Source organism: Dryobates pubescens, chromosome 4 (genome assembly GCF_014839835.1).
Source record: "Dryobates pubescens isolate bDryPub1 chromosome 4, bDryPub1.pri, whole genome shotgun sequence".
In the NCBI taxonomy this organism is placed as follows: Eukaryota; Metazoa; Chordata; class Aves; order Piciformes; family Picidae; genus Dryobates; species Dryobates pubescens.
In genome coordinates, this window is record NC_071615.1 from 28,619,018 (window position 1) to 28,645,524 (window position 26,507).

Here is a 26,507-nt window from a genome sequence, read left to right on the forward strand (position 1 = left end):
AAGCTGGAAAGTGTCCAGAGAAGGGCCCAGAGAATGACCAAAACACTGACCGGGCTGCCATATGAGGAAAGGCTGAGAACTGGGTTTGTTCAGCCTTCAGAAGAGAAGGCTTAGGGAAGAACTTAATACCATATGGCAGTACATAAAGGGGGGCTACCAGGAGGGTGGAGACTCCCTTTTTATAAAGAGTTACATGGAAAAGACAAGAGGTAATAGGACAAGTTATTCCTGAGGAGATTCCCATTAGACACCAGAGGAAAATTTTCATGAGAGCAGTCAGACATTGGAATCTCCCAAGGGAAGCAGTGGATTCCCCTACGTTGGATGATTTAAGATTCAGTTTGACAGGGTGCTGGGTCATCTTGTTTCAACTAGACTATTACCTACAAAGGTTGGACCGGATGATTCTTGGGGTCCCTTCCAACCTGACGTTCTGTGTTTTGGAAGTGGGATTAAGGCAATACTGACGTTCCTTTTTTGCTCTTCCTTTAGGGGTGGGAAGGGTGAAAGATTATTTATTGTGTTTGATGTAGAGCTTTGGACTAAGGATATGAATATTAAAATAAAAACCACCTTGCATCACCTGCTGAATTCCATCTTATTTGGCTAGTGATGCATACTCCCTGTGGAGGATCCGTCTGCTTTGCTTCCCTTATCTCTAAATGTTTGATTAGAAAGACTTGCACCATATCAGTTATAAACACTTGGGTCCACATGACTCCAGAATAGCTTGATGCTGTGCAGTGAAAACTTAAGCCTGGAAAATGAAGTAGAGTACAAAGTCCTGGAGATAAGAATAATCATAACATGGAAACATAACTTCAGTCTGGGTCACCCCCAAAATTTATCAGTGTGTGTAAGCTCATTTCTGTGAACTTGGTGAAGTAGTGAAGCACTTTTGAGTATGCCTCAGTTTATCAATGGATTTTTCACTAAGTTCAGATATTGAAGTGCAATATCAAGCCAGGAAGTTTGGAATGACTCAGATTTGCATTAGCAGGTATGAGATTTCCATAGATGACTTGAAAACTTACTGCTATACACTACATTTTATGAGTTTTATTGCTGTAAGGCACACCTGTCAGGTGAATTAGAACTCTCTGAAACTGCCAGATGATCTCCTTGGAGAATTTGATCTTGCGATAAATACAGCAAAGTTAGCAGTGTGGCATGTTTTTGTCTCTGCATATCTAGAAGGACTACTTCTGTCAGTGGTGTGGCTCTGTATGTAGAGACCCAACCATCTGGGGCAAAGGCTTGGCTGGCTCACCTGGGAAACAGGACTTTTTGTCCAAGCCTTATTAGTTCCACATGTCACTGTTAGCATTAGTTGTTCAAAGAAGTCTCCTCACACAATGTATCTGTTACCAAAATAGCAAAATAAGTCAGGGTTTCTTCCTTTCATCAGTTCTCAGTTGTTGGAAGTATGCTATGAGTTCTCCTGTGCAATGTCCCCCTTCTCCCTACCCCGTCAATAAAAACCCTTGTAGAGTATTTTAGTCTTTTGTCAAAGACTTAGTTTTCTTTTAATTCAGTTCAACTGATCTTTTACCAGTTCTTGTCTTTTTCCTTTCTCTCTTTCAGAGGACAAAGTATGGACAACTGTGTACCATGACCTGCAAATGCAGACTTCTGTGGGAGGCAGCAGCCTGGAGAAGTTAACTGTGCTGCAGCTCAACTACAGTGCAATGATGGACCAGATCTCTGCCATCACCAGTAGTGCTGAGTACTGCGAGCAGTTTATCTCCTATTCATGCAAGATGTCCCGGCTGCTGAACACACCAGGTAGGCTGAGTGGGCTGTCACCAAATAAGGAAGAGCTTTGTCTGAACAGTTCCAGAGGTACTGCTGTCAGACCAGTCTGTTCAGCAAGCATACTTCTTTGCTCTCTTCCTTGAAGTTCACAAAGTAAGTGGTTGAAAGTACTTTCATACAAAGGCATGTGGTGACATGATATGAGGTATTAGCATCAAAGTGGAAGAAACTGGATTTAGGTTAGATGTGAGGAAGAAATTCTTCCCCATGAGAGTGGTGAGGCACTGGAACAGGTTGCACAGTGAAGTTGTGGATGCTCCCTCCCTGGATGTGTTCAAAGGTTGGATTGAGCCTTGAGCAACCTGTTCTAGTAGGAGGTGTACATGCTCGTGGCATGGGTGTTAGAACTAGATGGTCCTTAAGGTCACTTGTAAGGCATTCTGTGATTCTACAAAATTATTTTCATAGGAAATTTTGCCTGTTTCCTTACTACTAAAACAGATTTTGTTGAAACACAGATCTGGTCAGTCTTCTCTCAGGTGTCTTGCTCCTTAAAGAAGGTGGTTTTCTGGTAAACTTTGAAAGCTTAATCAACAGAGGCACTGAAAAATTGCTTAGAACTTCATCTTGGTTTTCTGGTTGTCAGTTTTCATGTGTCACTGGCTGAATGAAGGTTGGAATGTTGCCAGTAGGATCTCTGAAGCAGTTCAACAGAGCGTTGGTGGGTAATCGGCTGCCTTACACAGTGTAGAAATCGGTGTGGTTGGTGCTGTGGTTGTGTGAGAAATGTGGTTTGCTATCACCTACAAGTAGATTCATTTTAAGTTTGTGAAGCTTAATTGGAACAGTCCCAGTACTGCTTGCCATGTATGCATCCTCAGCCAGTCTCACCTGTAGCTGATAAAGACAAAAGCAGTAGTTGTTCCTGACTCAATATAAAAAAGGAACTCAGTTTTAGAAACTCTGGTAATATACACCCAATACTTTCTCTGTGCTGTAATTGTTTACAATAGAATTTGATGCTGAATAAATAATGGCCCTTAGTGAAGACTGGGTTCTAAGTGGAGATACATAACACAGTTTCCTGACTGTGCAATGAGTTCATTGTGACTGGAGCAATTAAAAAGCCTTTCAGATGAAACTAATGGCTGGGTGCTTACAGTGCTATGCTTCAAGCTGCTTCCCCTTGTGAATTTATTTTGGCATGTTTTCCTATGGTGCTATAGATAAGGATTCCTTTGGCATGCGTGTGCATCTTATCCCTATTTCCATAAGCATTCTGTTAGTTAATAGATACTGTAATGCTTGTTACTCCTCTCCCTCTTCCCTGCTGGTTTGGAACTATTTCTAATGCTTGGTTTGTCTCCGCTGCTGTTACTTTGCTTAATTTAGCATATCACAGAGACTCTGAAAAGCGGAAAACAAGTCCTTTTTCCCTGGACCTTAATGGATAGGATTCTGAATCATATTCAGGAGTATTGTGATTCTGGTCATGGATGCAAGCTCCCTGTTTGCATGTGTTCCAAGAAAGTAGCATATGGATCTGTCTTTGGGAAGGTATTTAGAAGGTGAATTTAATTGGGAATAGGGCTGGAGATAATGTGCATAGAAAGCTCACCGTTTACAGAGAGGACAGTGCAACATTCTCCTCCTTTGAATGTCTAAGACTATTTATTTCAGGGCCAAATTGTTCTTGTTAGTATGTGTTGATATGATAATGAAATAAACACATTCTGTAATTTCACATGTGCCTTAGCTGCTAGATTTAAAAGATTAAGCAGCACACAAAAGAATAACTCACTAAAAATTTCTTTAAGGAAAAATCAAGTCCAGCTATTTGCATTTTTAAGCTGTTCATAGGTGTTACTGGTTTGTAGGTATTTTGTTTGCTTTTTTTCAGATACCTCTTTCTTCACCTTTTTATCTTTTCTATAGAAAGATAAATTCCCATAGGAACTCTTCATAAACCACTTTTTTTTATGTCTGGGAAGTGAGTTTCTGGAGCTACTCTGTGAGGTGTTGTTTGTTTTTCCCTTAAGTGAGAGAATAAAACTACAAAGGCAGATAATTTTAACTTAGATGCTAACAAAAAAAAAAAAAATCACACTGCAGTGTTTGCATAACACTTGTAATGGTTTGTACGCAAAGCACAGCAGTCATTTGTGTTAGGGAGAAAAACACCAATACATTTTCTTTCTAAGTTATGTGTTCTTGGCTTCAGTCTATGGCTTCTGAGCAAATAATTCATTTTTCACACCTTTCTCTGGGTTTTTTATGATTTTTGCAGGATTGCCTTATGGCTAAAATACATTATGACACCCTATTTATAGGGTCATGGAATCATTTTGGTTGGAAAAGACTTTCAAGATCTGTGATGGTCACAATGTTATTGTCTTTCCACTTGGTCTGTGGAAGCCAGTAGTGAGATGTTCCATGTAAATTAAATCACAAGTGACTTCTGAGAACATACGTGAAAAAAAAGGATTCTCATAGCATTATAGGATAATTCAAGTTCCAAGGGACTGCAGAAGGTCATCTGGTCCAACTTTTGGCTCAAAGCTGGATCACAGTATCACAGTATCACAGTAACTAAGGTTGGAAGAGACCCCAAGGATCATCAAGTCCAACCTGTTCCAACAGACCTCACAACTAGATCATAGCACCAAGCGCCACGTCCAATCTCCCCTTGAACACCTCCAGGGACGGCGACTCCACCACCTCCCTGGGCAGCCCATTCCAATGACGAATGACTCGCTCAGTGAAGAACTTTTTCCTCACCTCGAGTCTAAACCTCCCCTGACACAACTTGAGACTGTGTCCCCTTGTTCTGGTGCTGGTTGCCTGGGAGAAGAGAACAACCCCCACCTGGCTACAACCACCCTTCAGGTAGTTGTAGAGGGCAATGAGGTCGCCTCTGATCCTTCTCTTCTCCAGGCTAAACAATCCCAGCTCCCTCAGCCTCTCCTCATAGGGCTTGTGCTCAAGGCCTCTCACCAGCCTTGTTGCCCTTCTCTGGACACGTTCAAGTGTCTCGATGTCCTTCCTAAACTGAGGGGCCCAGAACTGGACACAGTACTCAAGGTGTGGCCTAACCAATGCAGAGTACAGGGGCACAATGACTTCCCTGCTCCTGCTGGCCACACTATTCCTAATACAGGCCAGGATGCCATTGGCCTTCTTGGCCACCTGGGCACACTGCTGGCTCATGTTTAGGCGGGTGTCAATCAGCACCCCCAGGTCCCTCTCTGTTTGGCAGCTCTCCAGCCACTCTGACCCCAGCCTGTAGCTCTGCATGGGGTTGCCGTGGCCAAAGTGCAGCACCCGGCACTTAGACTTATTAAATGCCATCCCATTGGACTCTGCCCATCTGTCCAGTCGGTCAAGGTCCCTCTGCAGAGCCTTTCTACCCTCTAACTGACTAACATCTGTTCCCAACTTGGTGTCATCTGCAAACTTGCTGATGACTGACTCAACCCCCTCATCCAGATCATCAATGAAGATGTTAAAGAGGATGGGGCCCAGCACTGATCCCTGGGGGACGCCACTGGTGACTGGCCGCCAGCCGGATGTGGCACCATTCACCACCACTCTCTGGGCTCGGCCCTCCAGCCAGTTCCTAACCCAGCACAGAGTGTTGTGGTCCAAACCACGAGCTGACAGCACATGCACAGTCCATGTGAGTAATGAGTAAAGACTAATGAGTAAAGACTATCTGGAAATGCAGTTTTTCTTCTTTAATGTTTTGATTTTGTTTCTTTTGAACTTGCAGCCAAATATCATTTAAATAATGCTCATACCTAGGGGTCTGTTTCAAAGCCTTAGCAAAAGATGATCTGAAAACCAAAAGCAGTCAAGATAGCATGACTGAATCTGGTTTCTGTCTCCTCCAGAGTCCAGTCTGGGACTTCTGCCACAGCGTTAATGGTGACAGTGACTAATTGCCATCAGGGGAATTAGGTTTGAATTAGTGTTGTACATATTTATATAATCTTTCATTTATTGTTGTAATTTTCATTAGTTTTTATCTTCTTTTCCAGCCCATGAATGTCTTTCCCTTATTCCCTTTGGGAAGCAGAGGGCTTATAGGGAACCTTTGTCACTCATATAGTGGCTGGCCCAGCCATAACCCTTGACAATGACTTTCCTAAGAAAGCTCAAAACTAGGCAGCTCTGCTGAAAACACATCATCCTATCACAATACACAACAACATTTTAGGTACACTCTACATTTCAGGGGAAGCCATGTTCGAGCTGTTATCTCGCAGTGTTTATGTCAATTAACTATGTGCCAAGGAGATCTGTGTGCAGTCCCTGTCTCTGATACAGATTTCTCAATGACTTTATGATTGTATTTAGTTTTTCTTGCTTTTTATTTTGTTTCAGCTAGGCCAACAGAAGGCTGACACTTCTTATTGTCTGTTTAGATAACGTGTTTTGAAGGCCAGGAGTTCCTTTGTGAATATGCAGTTATTAGCATGATAGAGGCCTGATCTTGGCAATCCAAGTAACGATTACTTTTAATAAAAGAATGAAATGATAAGCCCATGGATCATAATAGCAATTTAATAGCACTGTACCTATATATGTAAGTGTGAATAATAAACCACCAGGGGTTTCATTTTGTTTTGCTCTTTTACACTTACACTTCACGTATCTTATTTTTTCTCTTGTTTCCTTGGAAACTTCCATTTTGAGAACCTAATGATATGTGTAGTACTAAGGACCTGCAGAAAGCCAGTTGTTTTCTATGTTCTTGATGCCCAAACACTTTCCAGTTGGCACTGGAGCTGTTAGGACTTTTCCTTCAAACAGAAACACGGAGATAGACAAAAGTTCTTGACAATAAGGGAAAAGGCAACACATGATATACAAAAATTTCTTTTATGGGAAAAATCTCCCCATCTTTGCTGTACAAAACTAGAATCATAGAGTCAATAAGGTTGGAAAATACCTCAAAGGTCTAGTTTATGTACAGGGGAGTTACACAATATATTAATAGAATGCAGAATATTAGTTAATAAAATCATTTATCTTCATCCAGTGTTGTCATTAGACTTCCTAATCGCACCTGCTTGTGACTTCCTTGGTATGAAATTCTCCACGGGCCACTGCTCTCAGCCTCCAAAGTCAGGAGAGAAAGCATGCTGCTTCTGCCATTCTTCACCCTGGGAATGAGACCCTGAAGGGAGGAGGGCTGCGCTGTTCACAGCCTCTGTTAGTCTGGCATTTCCCAGAGCTGTAGGAGCTGTAACAAATAATCAGAGCATGGGAGCTAAAAACATAGAGAGAACAGAACAAGATCTGTTGGTGTTGCTTTACAATTTTTAGTCCTATTCATTGTGCAGAATATGAAAAGCAGATAGAGTTGCTTCAGTATTTAAATTACTATTTCATGTCTGCTTGGTTTTGGTTGAAACGAGACAGCAACTTCATGAGTTCAGGAGGATAATAGGTGAAATAGAAAACTTAATTTGTTGTTTGTTTTAGTTACAAGAAAGCAATTGTAATACCAGTAGTAAATAAGATTTTTAGGTAGACTGAGATTAAAGCGGTTTAAAATTCCTATGCGGTGTTTTTCATATGTTGCATTCCAAGTCAGAGCTTAATATATAAAATTTCACATTGCTTTCCTATTTCATGCTGATGTCTTTTAACCAATGTAGAGTGCTAATTTCAGGTTTCATTCCTGCTTAATAAGGGGGTTTTGGAAAGAGTCTGAGAGAGGGATGGGATTTCTGCAGTTGTAGAGTGATGAATGGAAGATGCTCCAAGACTCGCTCAGGCTTCAATGTTCTCAATGTTCTTGCAGAAAACATGCCTCTAAGCTTTCATATATCTTGTCTGGCCTTAAGAAGTTTATTGATTATTCCCTTCTTTTCTATCAGTGTTCTAGAAAAGCTGATTTCAACTTCTAGTGATTTTCTGAGCAAAAAGACAGCATGAACAAAGTCCTTGCTCCACTCTTATCTATATGTTCATGTCCTGAAAGTGGAATTTTCTGTTTTGATTTTGCTATAGAACCAAAGCAGACATTAATTCATAGGTTAAATGTTTGTCATGAAACACGTGTCAGACCTTGCAGATAAATCATAGAATTATGGTATGGTAGGGTTTGGAAGGACCTTCCAGAGATTGAGTCCAACCTCTAAAGATTAGTTAAGAGGTCATTGCTCCCAGTCCATTATTAGTACACCCTTCTTTCATATGCTTGTTTCACTCTGCACCTTTCCTTGCCTGTTAGCAATTCCTTTGAGTTGTTTATATATATATATACACACACACACACACACTGAATCTGTTAGTTTCACTTTAACTCCATCATTCTTTTAGCTGCTGAACATTTTGCTAATTTCTCAATTGTTTTTACTGTGGTATAGCCAATTAGATTTAATCCACCATCCCTAATTGAAAAAGCCTATGTGTTGCTTGGGTGTTTGTTAGAAATAGTAGTGGCTGATGAGAGCTTTGGAAATTTTAGAAATGCTCTATGGAAAGCAAAACTGCAGTTCTGTGAGGCCTGGATTCTTTGTTCTCCCTGTTTAAAAAAAAAAAAAAAAAAAAAAAAAAGCAGTGCATCTGAGTTTAACTTTGCGGTTACAGCACAGCGTTCCTAACCACTTTTCCTCATACCCACTCTCTCTAAGTGTGATTCCCCTATTCTGGGGGAAGTTTCACTCTTTATTTTGTAAAAGAAAGACAGAGGGAAATGGTAATTACTCCACTGCCTCTACTGACTCCTGCTGTATAAAATATGTTTCTAATGATCCGTGGTTAACATTGTACAGAAACAGTCACAGGCGTTGCTCCTCCCTGAAAGTTGTTCTGGGGCGAAGTCGTTGTTCTTGATAAGTGACCAAAATGGATCAGTTTATTAATTTCTCAGACAAAAAGGGATCTAGATGGTCTATCACTGCCTGTCTTGACAAGAGTTTCTCTTTCATCCCTATCCTAAAAGTATTTGCCTTGTTGCTTTTTTCCTATTCAACTATGCAATAAAAATGTCCAGTGTTTCTTCTTTTCATTCCCATTCCTGAGATGAATGTATGTCATAAACAACTGTGTGAAGAATAAAGCAAAACATAAGCAATTAAGAGAAGACAGTACCTTCCAGTCCTTAAAACAAAGGGATCATGAGACTACTTCATTCCCTACCTTGTTACAGATGTCTCTTGGCCTTTTCATCATTATCCTGCATTGCCTTGGAAGATTCATAGAACAGTTTGGCTTGGAAAAGACCTTTAAGTTCATTGAGTCCAACCATTCTCTAACTCTACCAAGTCTAGTGCTGAACAATGCCCCTCAGCACCACACCTCTGCATCTTTGAAACCCCTCCAGGCATGGGAATTCAACTACCTCCCTGGGGAGCCTGTTCCAGTGTTTGACAATCCTTTCAGTCATCAAGTGTCTTCTGATATCCAATCTACAAACCAGATTCCTAGTTCTCACAGTGATGGGAAACACGAATCTGCTTTCTGCTAATGTTAGTCCATCTTAAAGGTTCTTTTGGCCTTTTTTCTCTTTCTCCTTTACTTGTTCTTTGATGTTTTCCTGTGTCTCCAGCTCTGCTATTTGTACCATATTCTGATTTCATATACACTTTTGTAAAATCTTAACGGTATTTACAGTGGTGTTACTATTGAATGACACAGGAATAACAGATCAAAGCTGCTTTTCTTTTTAATCATCTGTCCCCTGTGGCATAGACTGTGTTTTCATCATCTTTTGTATAAAGCACTGTGTCAAGTGGCAAGAATGTTTGGAAGAGATACTGAACCAATTTCTTTTCCAGAAAATCTGAAACTGCAAGCAGACCAAAAAAATTGTCAGAGGTGTAAGACAATTCATCTATGAAGGCACCCTCCAACACTATGCCAATTTTTCATCCACAGATCTAAAAGCATCTTGACATTATGTAGTTGGAAATAATTAAAGTTTTAGGATTGGGACTTTTTGTGTTATTTATTTAAAGATTTCTGTGTGTTTTGGTGTAGTAGACCTGAGGAATAGGGGAATTGCTGGCCACAGCCTGATGATCAATGTGGATCAACAAATCTGTCTTTTCTGTAGAACTATAGAATGGTAGGGGTTGGAAGGCACCTCTGGAGATCGTAGAGTACAAATCCCGTGCCCTAGCAGGTCACACAGGAGTGCATGCAGATGGACCTTGAAAGTCTCTGGAGAAGATGACTCCCCAGCCTCTCTGGGCAGCCTGTTCCAGTGCTCCAGAACCCTGTGTATGTAGCTGTATTATGTTTTAATTACAAAGGAGTATTATTTATCTGTAAGAAAAATCCTAATATAGAAAGAATTTAGAGAAGTCTCTAGAGAGATCTTAGAGCAACCTTCCAGTACCTGAAGGGGGCTACAAGAAAGCTGGAGAGGGACTTAGATGAAGGCATGGAGTGAGAGGATGAGGAGTGATGGCTTCAAACTGGAAGAATCTTGATTTACATGTCACGTTAGGAAGAAATTCTTTCTCATGAGCATGGTGAAGCACTGGAACAGGCTGCCCAGAGAAGTTGTGGAGGATCCAAGCCTAGAAATGTTCATAGGCAGGTTGGATGGGGCCTTAAGCAACCAGGTCTAGCAGGAGATGTCCCTGCCTAAGGCAGGAGGTTGGAACCTAGATGACCTTCATGGTCTCTTCCAACCCAAACCATTCTGTGGTCCTATGATTTCAATGGTAACATCACAAAGGGCAAAAAAAAGGGGGAAAATACACTTCTTAGCATAGAGTTTCAATACTGAAGAAAGTAATTGTGTTTATCTTAATTTTTACCACCCTCCACCCCCCCCACCCCCCCACCCCACCTTTTTCCCTCTTCATTCTTTCATGTTTTATATTGCTTCTTTCTTTCTCTCTTGCCTTCTCTTCAACTGTCTGGCACTTTTTAATGCATGCTGCTTCCACTGATCAGTTTTGCAAGTCGTGAAAATATGTTTTGTGATGTTACTTCTTTCTGTTTACATCACTCTTCTACAAAGACTTCTCAGACTATTTGGAAGAAAATGGACAAGGGTTGAAAGAATACTGTGGGCAATGGGAGAGTATCAGAGTTTAGCAGGTGAAGCAAGCTGCCACGTATCAGCTGTGCTGTGGAGAGATGGTGGAATTTGAAAGCTGCCCAGAGAGAGCAGCATGGTTGGACTTGAGGTCTTTTTATCTTTTCAAACCAAAGCAATGTTATGGTACAGTCTTTAGGAGATGATGGAAAATACAAATCAATTTGTGTATGTGGTAGCTAAAAGGCTTATTGCAGCAGACAAAAATATACTGAAGGGACCACTTATTTAGCTTCATTAATTACTTTGTTCTCAAACTGAAGGTGGCTTAATTGAAATTAGTGTGTTAATATTAGCTAGATTTGAGGAAATTAACAATGCTATGGAAGGAGTCTAGAAAGTATAAAGGTGGTGCAGAATAATAAAAATGTGAGATATTCAAAATTATTTAATAGTTTTGTGCAGTTGGGAAACTTGGACAGGGCTTCAGAGTTCTGAATAAAGTCATATCTACTTGAGATCAATAGAAGAGTGAATAGTGAATTTGCTACATAAGCTGTTTCAAGGTTTTGATTAATTTTACTGGGTTTTGTTCTGTTTCTAAAAGGAAGTCTTTTGGAAATTCAGTGCGAGTTGCAGGTGACGAAAGGAATAAAATTGCTTGAGTGTCTGGGCATATCTTGGACTGTGAGGGGAAAAAAGAACTGCTCTGCCTTTCATTCAGCAGTATTTTAGGATTAAATGTTTTAAAATTTCACAGATAACAACACAGGCTTCTACCCTACAGTAAACCCACATTTGCTTGAATCAGTGTAGAACTTCACACTACCACTTGTAGAAATATGTCCTAATCTAAAGTGGGTCTGAAATTAGACTAGCTCCTTAAACATCTGTGAACACCTGAGTGCTGCTTTGGGATGCATTGGGAAATCTCTTTGTATACTCTTGGACATCAGTACTCTTTTCACTCTCTGACATGGAGTTATCCAAGTAAAATAGTTGAAAAGCAAGCACAGTCCAAGAAGTGACTTCCCTAGTGCTTCCCTAGAGGATTTGACCAAGGACAACTGATCAATGTAAGCATTAACTCTAATTTATATGCAAGCACCAATTTAATTCAAAGTCTGTCACTGAAAGAGATAAAAATGTGAAGATTTGTAGTACAATTGGGTTTGTTAATTGAAAACTTGCCTGTAAAGGAAATGTTGAAAATACTGAAATGCTGAGTTCCTCGTTCCAGGTCTGATCACTTCACATCTCATGCAAAACAGTAGTGCCTGAAAATTATTTTTGTTTTGTGGCTGCTCAGCTCTCAAAATAAAGTAAATTGATAGTGTAAGTCCACTTCCTAATGGGTGTTGTATGCTGCTTGTAATATAATCATCTTCACTGCTGGTGTCTTCCATGGCTGCTTTAGCTAAGGCTACTCACTGCCAACCTGCTATTCTCCTACAACAGGTGATGTTTGGCTGTGTGAGCAGTTCATTCTGGGTTGGTTGAGTGTTGGAGGACAAAGAAAAGTTAAGAGAAATAGAATTAATGTTTCAGAAATTGTGGTTTTCTTCAGGTCAAAATATATTCTGCATTTTACAGCTAATTAAATTAATTGTCTTGCAAAATAAGAAACAATTAATTACAATTTGTATGTTTGTGTTTTCCCCCCCGCAGTCATTTTTAGTCTAAACACTGTGCTGAGTTTGACAATGAGAAGTTTCTGCAGCTAACCCTCATGTTTCACAGAATCATAGGCTGGAAGGGACCTTAAATATCATCTAGTTCCAACCTTCTGCAATGAGCAGGAACATCTGCTACTACACAAGGTTGCTCAAGGCCCCATCCAATCTGGCCTTGAACACTTCCAGGCTTGCAGCCTCCACAACCTCTTGCAGCAATGTGTTCCAATGCCTCGCTACATTCTCAGTGAAGAATTTTCTGATGTTTTTTTCTACTTCACCCACTCTGAAGGTCTTTGCCTTTAGAAGGCAAAGATATTTTGACACCAAAGTCTCATATGTTGGCAGTGGTCAGACCCTTGCCAGTGTGGCACATTTACATAGTTGCTGCTTGATCTTTATTTATTCATGAGTAAGGAGGGCAAAATTTATCAGCATTATTTAAGAATCCAGCAATTATCATTGGCATTTATTTTTACTAAAGAAATTACCAAGTGAAAGGGTTGCATTTGTACTTTGTGATATGCTTCTCTACAGTATCCTTCTGTCTAGAGAGCATATTAAATTGTGCCAGATTTCAGAAGTAAATGGTTTCCCATAGTGAGTGTTGCTGTCATTCACAGAATCAGACAGTCACAGCATGGTAGGAGTTGGAAGAGATCTCTGGTGAGATTCCACCCCTCCTGACAGAGCAGGATCACTCAAAGCAAGTTGCACAGGAGAGTTTCCAGGCAGATTTTGAACGACTCCAGAGATGGAGAGTCCACCACCTCTTTGGGTAGTCTGGTCCAGTGCTCCACTACCCTTAATGTAAAGAATTTTTCCTCATGTTTAGACAGAACTTCCAAGGTTTTAAGTTTGTCATTTGTTTTGCTTGTGATTTGCTTGCTGTCGTTTGCCCTTTACACTAAGTAACCAAGTAACTAAGTCTGAATCTTATTTATTTACCAATTAATTAATTATCTTTCCACTGGCTCATCTCCTTGTTGTTTGGCTTCTAGTGTGTAGTTACCTAAAGCTGCAGCTGAGGCAGTGTGTTGGTATGTTGACTAAATTTGCATATATATCTGTAAATCAATAACTGGCACTGCACTTGTAGGCATCAGATACCCAAGCAGAAATTAGATGAGGGCTCTGGGGAGGTTGCTGCCAGTCTTCAGGCAGATACTTTTCCTCCTGTTGGCATGATTTCAAAACTTCATTTAATACTATGTGGGTTCTGCAGCTTTCCCATTTAGATGTGTTATGGTAATGCTGCACTGCTTTATATTCTTTTCTTCCTAAATAAGTTACTAAAACGGAGTTATTTGGTTGTGGTTTTTTGTAAGTTTAAAAAGAGAGTTCCTAATTATTCTGATCAGAAAATCTAAGGGAAAAATAACTGAATTTCAGTTTTGAAATGACTTCATTTCTTGTTTTCTTCCAAAAGACTGGGCATCTCTGTGTATTGCTTGTAAATACTGCGTTGTTTTATCCTTGTGATACATTTAATAGCTTTCGTTTAGAATACCCTAAGTTTGTGGTAGTACAACATCCTAATTGATCAGGGGTTTGGGTTTTTTTTTGAGGGGGAGGGGTGGGGAAATTTAAGGGATCAGGGTAAGTCAAAGTAACCTTGAGTTAATGCTGTGTGCAAACATGTTACAACATCACTTGCTGTTGTTGCCCTAGAAATACCTCAATTAAAACTAAGTAGTGCACAAATCTTCTAGGAAATGAATTAGGGGCTGTTTCCTGTAGGAGCTGATAGCATACATCGCTTTTAGTTCTTTTTTAGGGACACTCTCAAGGATAAATTAAAAGACAAAACAAACCCACACTTTCTAATTTGCAAAGCACTACTAGTGGGATTTAAGCTGAAAGGGCGGTTGGTCATGTCACAAAAGAGCATTCTTCAAATAAAACATAAAAACACAATAAAATAATTGGAGTTACAGATGGGGAGGGAGAGAAATCTGCTGGTGTTATCAGCTCTATTCTCAGAGCGCAGCCTGGCAAATAAGAGAGGTGTCCCAACAGTAGAGTCTTTATTATTGTGTTTTGTTCATATTTAAATGATCCACTCCTACTGGAAAACTATTCTAATTAGTATTGTAATTATATTCTGCTTTAATTTTGTTGACTTAATTTGTCCTTAATCTTTCTTGCTTTTTGCACCCCAATAATTTTTCGCATCCCTAAAGAACGAATCCCTTAAATACTTGGAGATGTTTGTACCAGCCCTGAGGAGATGGCAAATGGAGAGAGCAAGTATTCACAGTTTTGTCAGACTGAGAGACAGTGTAGTGTAGACACAGTTCAGTGAAATGCAACAGATTTTTAACTACAGAACACGGAAGAATTATACAGATGCTGGGGGGGGGGGAGGAATAGTTACTTTTTTATTGCATGAATATCTGGAGCTCCTATGAAACCATCTCTCCCACAGACTACATTAGTGTATTTTCAGCTCAGTGTGTTGAATGTTATTATTTTAACTTTTCAATTGTATTTTTAACTTAATGCAAGGAATGCCTGAACGCATCATACATAAAACATAGTATTTTGCCTTTTTGATTCATAGCCCAAGCTCATGGTAGTGACAAGGTATATTAAAATAAGGCAGAAGAAAAAACAGAGATAACTGATGAGGATGAGCAGCACAACTCCTGACTAAGGGAGCTACAACCAATAAATGACTTGAAGGTTGCACAGTTCCTTCTGTGCAAAAACTTCCTGCTGACTAATATCAATGTTCCTAACAGAAGACTGATTAGATGATCCTGCTCTTGCAGGGATATTGAACTGGATCTTCAGAGGTCCTTTCCAAACCCTACCACTGTGAGATTGTGTGTGATTCTGGTTCAAGTGTTTGGAAGTTAAATTGCTGCTTCATGAAGGGATGAGTGAGAAGGGAAAACAACATACTCATCAAATAATTGTTGGTTTTTATTATTGCTATTCTTCTTGCCTGACTTCCCCAGACTTGACTGCTGTGGTTTCTGTTATTACTGTAATGGCATTAATCCTTTTTTTTCCCCCTTCTACCACAATTGGCAACATCTGCCATTGCCTCTAATGCAATTACATTACAGATTGCAGACCCTGCTTTAATGAGCAGCATCAGGAAAAGAGATTGACTCATACAAACATATTTTCTGGTAGAGGTCTCTACTTATAACTGGATTTCCAGAGCAGACCAGTAATTTGTTGAATCTGTGACCCTTTCCTTGCATGCACTTGGATTTAAGAACTCCTCCTCTCCATGTGGCAAGGATGAGCCAGATGGAAGGACTTGAATTCATACTCAGAGAAATGCCTTAAAGTACAAACCTTTTGTGAGGTCTCAACTCTGGCCCCAGCGCTCACCACCTATGATCCTTCAGTGAAATCATGGACTGGTTTCAGATGGCTGTGTTATGTCTATCAGTCAAAAATATCTTCCTTTAAAACAAAACTTGCATGGATCAAATTTGGTATCTGTTCTGGGATCTTGACTTGTATCAAATTCTTGTAAGATAGCAAAAAAATTGCACAGTGGAATAAGTTGCCAAGGGGAAAGTTCCTTGTGCATATATGTTAGCTGTAGAATAAAATACTCCTAAGTGTAATGTGGGTACTATATACATTTCTGTTGCTCTCCTGGATTCTCTTTGGGGGCTTTGAGATGATTATCTTCTGACAGTGCTTTCTGTCAGTGTGTCAACAAATGTACAGCTAGACGTTTGGTACAGGGTAATAGGTATGTATTTCTAAAATGTTGTTTCTAAGTGGCACTTCAGTGTTAATGAGTGGGATGTTGACTGCTGGTTGAATGATACACAGTGCAGTTGAGTGACTCTGAGCTTAGCCTTCAGAAGCTGTAACTTCAGTGCTCAAAAGGCATAGTGGAAGCTGGAGAACACTGAAGAAAATGGCTTTAACCTTGTAGATCCATCAGGTGCATGTATACAAAATATCATAGTGTTTATTTGCAAATAGACCACAGAGTTTTTTATTGGGATATTTGCAGTGAAATGTAAAAATAATAGCAGTGTTATTTTAGCTGGACTTGACATTCTCCATGAAATGTCAAAGGTAATTGTCTTCATCTTCAATACATTTGTTACTTTGAACTGATGTATGAGGAGTGGGATATGATGGCTGCATCGCTACTCTTCGGTGTGATTTAACAGAAGATAAACAAACCCAGTAGATGTACTCTTAATAAAAAGTGCTTCCAAATCAATGGTTAGGTATTCAGGAGCAGTTCAGCCTCCTCACTACCTTCCAGCTGGCTAGCTTTTAAAAACAAATGCCTATCTCTCTATGAACTATCAAGGGAGGCAGTGGAGGTTGTTTGATAGCCTAGTGTTTTTGTGTCAGAACACAAGCAAACTGTCAGGATGTAGCAGATATAATTACAGGTTTGCTATTTATGAAAAAAAAATTGATGATACTTTGGCATTTAGCATGAATAATGATAACAATATATAAAGGTGGTACAGCTGAACCTGCTCAGAAACATGAACAGGATTTATTTCTTTCCTGTATTTATTATGAATTTAAAACTGCATTTGGAGACTGCATATGGTCAAAATTCCTTTGAGAAATGAACTGTCACTTTGCTTTAGGGGTTTTAAAAACAGTTAGTTGAGCATATTGATTACTCATTAATGCTGTACCTCACCAGGTATGTGGAAACATTATTAAATTCTGATAACAATAAAAGTGCATCACTGCTGTGTGAAGTGATACAGGTGGTTTTAAAGCATTGATGCTCTGAATGAGGATTGGTAGCAGCATTAATTCCTTGAAGGGCTGGATTTATCCATCTGTAGAAGACAGTTACCTCTGAGGCATTCAGCTCATGTCAAGGCATTGTGCTGCATACAGTGTGGTGTAGGAGCCAGTGGGTCTGTCACCTCATGCAGCTGAGTTTATTCAGCTGAGCCACCTAGAATTTTGGAAGAACGACAAAGTGGCACTCAGGTTTTGCTCGGTTGATTAGATATTGAAGGATGTGCTTAGCTGATGTTCTTTCCTCCTCTTTAAAACCAAGATGGAAAGCTGTGCAGGAGCAGTTCTGTGGCTATTTCATCCTCCTAGGCTCAATACACAGCTCTAGACTTTAGTGATCTTTATGAAGTTAAAGGTAATATCCCCTCTACTCCTCCCTTGAGAGTCCCCACCTGAAGTATTACGTCCAGCTTTGGAGCCCCCAACACAGGAAGGATATGTAACTCTTAGAGTGGGTCCACAGGAAGTCAGGAAGATGACCTGAGGCCTGAAGCACCTGCAGTGAAGACAGGCTGGGAGAATTGGGGTTGCTCAGCTTGGAGTAGAGAAAGCTCAAGGGAAACCTTAGAGTAGCCTTCAAGTATTTGAAGCTGGAGGGAGACCCTTTACAAAGGTATGGAGTGACAGGATGAGGGGTGAGGGCTTCAAACTGGAAGAAGCTGGATTTAGATGAGACATTAGGAGGAAATTCTTCCCCGTGAGGGTGGTGAGGCACTGGAACAGGATGCCCAGGGAAGTTGTGTAGGCTTCAAGACTGGTAGTATTCCAAACCAGCTTGCATGGGTCCTTGATCAGCCTGGTGTAATAGGAGGTGTCCCTGCCCATGGCAGGGGTATTTGAAGTGGATGTTGTAGGTGGTGTTCTTAGCAACCTGAGTACATGCTGGTTCATGCTCAGCTAGTTGTCAATCAACACTTTTTCTACTGGGCAACTTTCCAGCCATTCTGTGCCAATCCTGTAGCATTGAATGGGGTTGTTGGGGATGAAGTGCACAAGTCCAGAAGAGGAACTGAAGTGCAGAGAGGAAAGGAGAGCAGTTTTGATTTTTTATGCTCTTCGATCAGTGAAAACACTTCTTTAAAGCAGCCCCACATATCCATAAATAGCTGAAGCCAACAGCATTTGCATAGCAAGCAGGAACCTTTATAGTGTTATAGTTTCTCCTTTGAGACAGTATTTTGTTTGACTTAAAGGGAATTACAGTTTAGATAAGGATCAGGATTTTACTTATGTTCTTTATCATAATCTGTGAAATTGGTTAAACGCTTCATATACGAAAAGGTATGGTTTCTCTTGTAAAGAGACCTTCCTCTTTCTGTCACTTAAAGTATGGTTTACATCCTGTGTAGGGAGCTTGGGTGTCCAGGAACTAGATAACTTGGTTTTCTACTTCCAGCTATGCCACTGATTCACGAGATGTTACTGGGTATCCATCACTGTCCTGTACTTTTGCTCCATCTACAAGGCTGGGAATAGTCAGACTGCGCACCCTCTAAACGTATTTTGATATCTGCTCAAAAAAAAAGGGGCAAGTGCTAATTATTAGTTTCACCTGTGTAATTACAATGTGTTTTCTATTATGTTTGTACTTCTTTTACTGTGTTTGTCTTCATTGCATATCAAGAATGAAATTTCTAGTTGGTAGAGGGAAGTTTCTTTGTCTGCCGTTGCTTTCTCATGGGAACCTTTATTTTACTGTTTGCCACATTTCTGTCCAGCAGCTAGCTATCAGGAAGTGCCTTGCAGAACCTGTGGACATCCTCACTCACATTCCTCGTTTCTGGGCTATGATACTTTGTCAAAGTAGTCCTTTCTTGCAGACTCCTTTGCTTGCTCTTATCAGGAAAATAGCATATAAAGTGAAGCTTCCTAAGCTCATAATTCTTAAACTCAAAAACAGAGTCTGATAACAGTTTGTAAAGCCATCGGCACTTTTCTGATTTTCATAAGATTGTAGAATTATTAAGATTGAAAGAGACACTTAGAGTCTTCAAGTCCAATTAAAGTAACATTTTAGAAGTCACCTGAGTGATTTTTCCTCCCTAGTACCCTGTCTACCTAGAAATGGTACGCAGAATTTAGTTGCATGACATTTAAGCCACATGAACCTCAAAGTCTTCCTGTTACAGAATCCCACAATGATAGGGATTGCAATGGACCTCTGGACATCTAGTCCAACCCCTCTGCCAATGCAGGTTCACCTAGAGCAGATTGCACAGGAGGGAGTCTGAATGGCTTTTAAATGGCTCAGAATCACAGAGTTGTCAGGGTTGGAAGTGACCCCAAGGATCATCTAGCTCCAACCCCCCTGCCATGGGTAAGGACACCCTCCACTAGATCAGGCTGCTCAGAGCCACATCCAGCCTGCCCTTAAAACCATCCAGGGATGGGGCTTCCACCACCTCCCTGAGCAACCTGTTCTAGTGTCTTACCACCTTTATGGTGAGGAACTTCTTCCTAACATCTAATCTAAATCTGCCCTCCTCTAGCTTGGATCCATTCCCAGAGATGGGAATTTCTCATACTCCACCACTTCTCTGGACAGCCTGTTCTGGTGCTCCAAGGTCCTCAAAGTAAAAAAAAGTTCCTCCTCATGTTTAGATGGAACTTTCTGTGTTCAGGTTTGTGCCTGTTACCTCTTGTCCTGTCACTAGGCACCACTGAAAAATGACTGGCCCCATCCTCCTGCCACCCACCCTTTATGAAAAGCCAGGTGTTTGAGGCAATGCAGAAACAGCTTTGGAAGAAAGTCATTTATCTGTTCTCCCCACCGTTGGCTAGCAGTAGAATTTTCAGACAACATTTGGGAAACTTACTGGGCCCATGTCACTGCTCCTTAGGCTTCACTTTTTGGTCAGATATGAAAAAAGCCATAATCTCCATTTGGAAGGTGTAGTACGAATCTAATTATTGAATCATTGTATCTGCATATAAAACAGATTAAGAGCACAAGTGTGACCTTGAGCGATACTGTGATTCTAATGATGGACATGAGCTAATTGGAAGCATTAGAGGCACTGTCCATATCTGTATTGGCATCTCCCAGAACAATGAACCTTGGAGACTCCATTACCACTCTTTGACAGCAGCTATTTCTCTTCAGGCACAGGACAAGTCACTAAACAGCAGCAGTCTTGGTGTGTGTCCGTCCATAATTTCAGTCTCCTTGGATTCCTGTATATGTTCTGTGTGCTCATGCTTTCCATTCCACTGTTTCTTGTTTGAAATGGAGCCTCTTCAGCTTGTGTAATGTCTTCAGCCCAGTGGGGCTTGTTGTCCCAAAACCAGCTGTTTTGATAGACTAATGGTGGGCTGAGTTGACAGCTATGGCAAATCTAATTCAGATTTTTAATTACTTTGTAAGAGGTAATTCCCAACCTTAATGATCCTATGAATGAAGCTCAGAGATCATCAGGTCCAACTGCCAACACAAAACACGTGCTATTATACATCTTTCTTGAACACCTCCAGGGACAGCAAATCCACCACCCTTCTGGGTAGCCTGTTCCAACACCTGACCAACTCTTTCAACAGAAATTTTTGCTAATATTTAACCTAAACCTCCCCTGATGCAACTTCAGGCCATTTCCTTTTGTCCTATTGTTAGTTCCTTGGGAAAAGAGACCACCACCCACCTTACTCCAAACTCCTTTCAGGGAGTTGCAGAGAGCAGAAAGTTCTCCTCTCAGCCTCCTTTTCTCCAGACTGAACACCACCAGTTCCCTCAGCTGCTTCTCCCAAGATTATTCGCCAGACCCTTCACCATCTTTGTTGCCCTCTGCACCCTCTCCAGCAACGAAATCTCCTCATTCTACTGAGGATCCCAAAGCTGAATCCAGTACTCCAGGTGTGCCTTCACCAGTACTGACTACAATCACTTCTGTAGTGATGTGGATGTGTCATGACAATTTGATATTTCACAGAAAACACATTGTATGTACTGTATTGTATTTATGGATGTAAAGTATGCATTGTCTTGTATGGAAACAGGCCTGAATTCATGCAGAAGCAGCACATTTCTTCTGTTATGACAGAGGCTGAGTCATTTTGTTGTTAGCAATTGAAGGAGCTAGAGGGAGCCTGCTATGTGATATTGTGACAGGGCAGCTACACATGGATATCACACTGTGGCATTCTTAGAAGCACACCATCACTTTGCATCATTTCCACCACATCTTCTGGAACATCTGGTGCTAGCCAGTGATACAGCATGGAGGCAGAGACCATAGGTGACCACTACATGGTTGGAGCAGTTCCTGAGCAGGCACTTGGAGTGTTTGACCAGCAGGTAGAGGGAGAATCTCCTCCCCTGTCTATTCTGCCCTAATGAGACCACACTTGGAGCATTGTATCCAGTTCTGGACTCCCCAGGTTGAGAGAGACAGGAAACTACTGGAGGTAGTCCAGCACAGGCTACAAAGATGCTGACGGGACTGGAGCATCTCTGTGAGGAGGAGAGGCTGAGAGTCCTGGGGCTGCTTAGCCTGGAGAAGAGCAGTCTGAGAAGGGATCTTCTCAGTGTTCATCAATAGCTAAAGAGCAGGGGGCAAGAAGATTGGGCCAAATTATTTTCAGTGGTGCCCAGTGATAGGACAAGGGGCAGTGGACACACTGGAACCCAGGAGGTTCCATTTGAACAGGAGGAAAAACCTCTTTGATGTGAGGGTGCTGGAGCCCTGGAGCAGGCTGCCCAAAGAGGTTGTGGAGTCTCCTTCTCTGGAGAGATTCCATACCTGCCTGGACATTGTGATCCTGGGCAACCTGTTGTGTGTAACCCTGCTTTAGCAGGGGGCTTGGACTAGATAATCTCCAGAGGTCCCTTCCAACACCATCACTTTGAGATTCTGTAATTCCATGCAGGTGGGCAGCCATATGCGAGGGATTTGAATGGTGGTAACCTTGTTGTTTTAAATGTACAGGAGGAATGGTTTGGTGGGGGGGGGGGGGGGCGGGACTGGAGGCCTTCCAGACTTGAACAGGTGAACTGTTGGGTGGTGCATATTGGGTTTGGCTGTTGGTTTATTTATTTCTTTTCTTCCCTCACCCTCTTCCATTGTTAGAGATGCTAGAAATAGCTCATGTTTTGATAAGGAAGTATCTACATGTAGAAGAGTCAGAATCAAGAAAGAAGGGTGCTTGACAGTAGGCTTATCTTCATTCAAATACCTTCTAACTAAGCCAAAAGGGAGGGTGAAATATAGTTAGAGGATTTGGCTGGTTTCAGGCAATTAAGTGGAAATTATTTCTCTTCAATTTTCATATGCATGTTACAATTTGCATTTTAATTTTAATATTTTGAAGTGTAAAAGCATATTTGGGGAAATGGGCTAATTAGGTCTCTGTAAACAGCCATATGTTACCGTTTTTATTAAATGTAAAGGGTGATTAGAATGACAAAGATTTTATTTCTTGCAAGAAAAAGCAGTAAATGACTGCCTGTAAAATTCATGCTTTTTTTCTTTTGAAATATCTTCACTTGTTATTGTTCCTAAGTTAGTTTTGAAAAATAGAGAAGAAATAAACTACCCATGAGGTAATCCAAAATTGCTGTGTATAAGGTGATGAATACCACACCTGGCTGAAACCAGGTTTTGGTCCTGTTAGTTATAATTCATAGTGCAAATAATTTTGGAGAAACACTCAAGGATTACAGCGAGTAGTGAGTGCTACAAGCTAGCATACAGTGAGGGGCCCCAGAGGTGACAGTTATACAAGCTTCCTCTTGAATTTGCTCTTAAATCTGTGTCAGCATGGCCTGTGTGTTTAAGCAGTTCCTCTGTAATGTGGCCTATGTATTGATGTGCCTTTGGAAAGGAAACTTGCTTCCACTGAAGTTGAAAGGCAGAAGAAAGAGTGCCTGACCTTAGAACTGAGTTGTCACACACTGAACATGACCTTTTCATCCCTTCATCAAAAATATGTCATCCTGGGCTGGATCAGCAGTAGTGTGACCAGCAGGTCCTCAGAAGTGATTGTCCCCCTGGTCTCAGCACTGGGGAGACCACACCTTGAGTACTGGGTTCAGTTTTGGGCTTCTCACTACTTGAAAGGACACTGAGGTACTGGAGCGTGGCTGGAGAACAGGTCTTGCAAAGAGCAGCTGAGGGAACTGGGATTGTTTAGCCTGGAGAAAAGGAGGATGAGGCGAGACCTCATCGCTGTCTACAACTCCCTGAAAGGAGGATGGAGAGAGGTAGGCATTGGTCTCTTCCAATTAACAAGTGACTGGACAAGAGGAAGTGGCCTGAAGTTGCACCAAGGGAGGTTCAAGATGGATATTAGAAGAAACCTCCTGATTGAAAGGGTTCTGAAAGACTGCAACAGGATGCCCAGGGTGGTGATTGAAGCCATATACCTGGAAGTGTTTCAAAGAGGCAGAGGTGTGGTGCTGAGGGACATGGTTTAGCACCAGACTTGGTAGAGTTAGAGAAGCTTGGACTCGAAGAGGCCAAGTGAAAGAGTCCTGCAGTTCTGTGTGAACCAGGCTATTTTTCACAGAAAGCAGTGCCGGCTCACATTTGGATTCTGAAGACTGTATGCAAGAGGGTAGCTGAATTGTTGGAACTTTGTCTTAAAGTTAAAATGACAGTTATCATCAAGAGACTGTTACAGGTGAACCTATGGAGATGGCTCTCGCAGCTGGCTCCACGAACTTCATTTGGGCTGCAGAATGATATTGTATTGTTGTAGTAACCTTGAACTTTACTATTGTCATAAAGTTCATTGCAAATTATTTCAGAATCCAGCTACTAGTAGCTATAACTACTCAGTACAATACCAAGAGGCATAAAAGTAATCCATTTGCCTTGCCATTCATTATTTTATAAGACATCCATTTTGAGTGAGCCTGCTATAAAAATTTACTGTTATGATCTGATATGTCAAAATGTTTTCTATTATACAAGAAATGAAAAAGAGTTGCTAGAAAAAAAATTGCTTTTTTTAAGCTAGAAGAAAGTATCATGGAGTGAGGTCATCAAAGCATTGACTGGACCTTTTGAATGGACCTTTTACAGGTCATCTAGCTCAGCCCTAAATGAGCATGGCTGTCTTCAACTAGATCAGGTTGCTCAGAGCTCTGTCCAACCTGACATTGGATGTTTCCAGGGGCAGGGCATCAACCACTTTTGTGGACAGCATGGGCCAGTGCTCTGGCACCCTGACAGCAAAGAAGTTTTCCCTCAGATGGAATGTTCTGGGTTCCAGTTGGTGCCCTTTTTCCTATCAGCAGGCAGCACTGAAAAGAGTCTGGCAATATCTTCTTGTCCCCTTCTCTTTAGCTATTGTTCAGCAATGAAAATGTGCCCTCTCAGGCTGTGGTTCTCCAGGCTAAACAACCCTGGGCCTTTCAGCCTCTCCTCCTAGAGATGCTGCAGTGCCCTCAGCACCTTCATAGCCCCTATTGAACTCTCTTCAGTACGTCCCTGTCTCTCCTGTACTGGAGAGCCCAGAACTGGACACAGTAATCCAGATGCGGCCTCACCAGGGCAGAGTAGAGGGGAGGAGAACTTCCCTTGACCTGCTTGCCACACTTTTTAATGTGCCCTGGGAGACCATTGCCCTCCTTGGCCACAGGAGCACACTTCTGGCTCATGATGAACTTCTTATCAAATACCTTTGGTAATAAATTATTCAGGTCATAAACGATTCAGGATATTCAGGTAGGTTTGGTAGATTTCAGTTTGGGGACTATCAGATTCCATGGAAAGTCTGAAATGTGTTTGTAAAAAGTGATTCTTCAGTCTGTAGGTGAATCAAGGGATTTGGCTAATAATAACTTTTCACAAAATATTCAGGATTCTGTGGGAAAGAAATTGCAGTATAAAGAAGTCACATTCTTCATCTTAAACATTTTTATTTTATCCGTCTTCTTCATTAGTACTCGCATATTCTCAGCTTTAGTAATCGTTCTCTGCCACCACCATAATTCTGGAACCTTTAGTCGGCACTGGGGGCAATAGGCTTGGGCTATTGGTATAGTTTTTATTCCTCAGTTGCAGCAATTAATCAACTTTTAAATGTATATTGTCACTACTAACAAACAGTAATTAGATTTGTACAATAGTTTAGGTATAAGGGGTTTCTGGAAGCCATCTATTCCAGTCCACAATACAGACTTAAGTAGTCTTCAGTGCTGGAGAAGATAAACTGGTGGTCTCATTATGTAGCTGGCTTGTTAAGCTGCATTCTGTTCTCTTTGCTGTTATATGGGGCTGCGTGCACAGGAAAGCAGGAGCAGCCCTAGAAGTCCTGCTGCTAAAATGCTTCTCTGATGCTTCCCAAGCCTTAAGCTGGTAGACCGCAATGGTAATTAGATGCTTCAGATTCTTGCACTTTGTGTTTATCCCACCACAGAAGCTGTATCTCAGACTCTGTCTTGTAGGTAAGCACTATGCATGACTCCAGTTTGAGAACAGGTGTGTTTGCAGGTTTGGGCCAGGGACAGAGGTTTACATAATTGCCCTTTGAGGATAAGTCTGGAGTAAATTACTTGAAATATTCATAGGAAGCATGGGAGGAATTGAGTTTTTAATTACTTCCTATTTTGGTGCTGAAGTTCTCAAACAAGGTAACATTTCTTTTCCCTGACCCTCTAAAGTAGTAGAATCCTATCAGCTTGCAATTCTGAGTGAAATTGCTGATTCTTTTTTGTAGAGATTCGTAATCAACACAATATTTCTCTTTCTATCTTCTTTTGATTTTATTGTGCTTTCAAGAGTAATGAATGAATGAGCTTTGAGGAATTACTTTGGCTTATGGAAAATGATCCAGGAAATGAGAAATCTCTGTCCAATTGACATAGCAAATACACTTGGATCCCATCTGAGCTCAGCTCTTTGCTTTGTGCTAGTTTACGTAGCTAGGTTTCTAATGTTTCACTCAGACATTATCAGTAAATCTTGAAAAGTCCAAAGTTTTCTGAGTGCCGATGCACAAGCTCACAAGTATTCAGCACTAGCGAGGCCACTCCTTGAGTACTGGGTTCACTCTTGGGGCTCTCACTACAAAAAAGATGTTGAGTTGCTAGAGCATGTCCTGAGAAGGCAATTAAGCTGATGAAGGGTCTAGAGAACAGATCTTATGGGGAACAGCTGAGGGAAATGGAGTTGTTCAGCCTGGAGAAGAGGAGACTGAGGGAAGAACTTCCTGCTCTCTACAACTCCCTAAAATGAGTTTAAAGTGTGGTGTAGGTTGGTCTCTTGTCCCTAGTATCAGGTGATTAAATGAGAGGAAATGGCCTGAAATTGTGCCAGGAGAGGTTTAGGCTGGATATTAGGAAAAAATTTCTTTCCTGAAAGAGTGGTCAGGCATTGGAA

The 26,507-nt window shown here is 41.1% G+C and overlaps 1 protein-coding gene across 1 annotated transcript in view; it reads left to right on the top strand.

Moving 5' to 3' along the window:
- CNTNAP2 (contactin associated protein 2) overlaps nucleotides 1-26,507 on the top strand; it is a 1,034,004-nt gene that overhangs the window by 749,187 nt on the left and 258,310 nt on the right. The window contains exon 13 of the mRNA XM_054160987.1: nucleotides 1,585-1,785. Within this exon, the coding sequence (XP_054016962.1) occupies nucleotides 1,585-1,785 (201 nt within the window). The remainder of the gene's footprint in view (nucleotides 1-1,584; nucleotides 1,786-26,507) is intronic.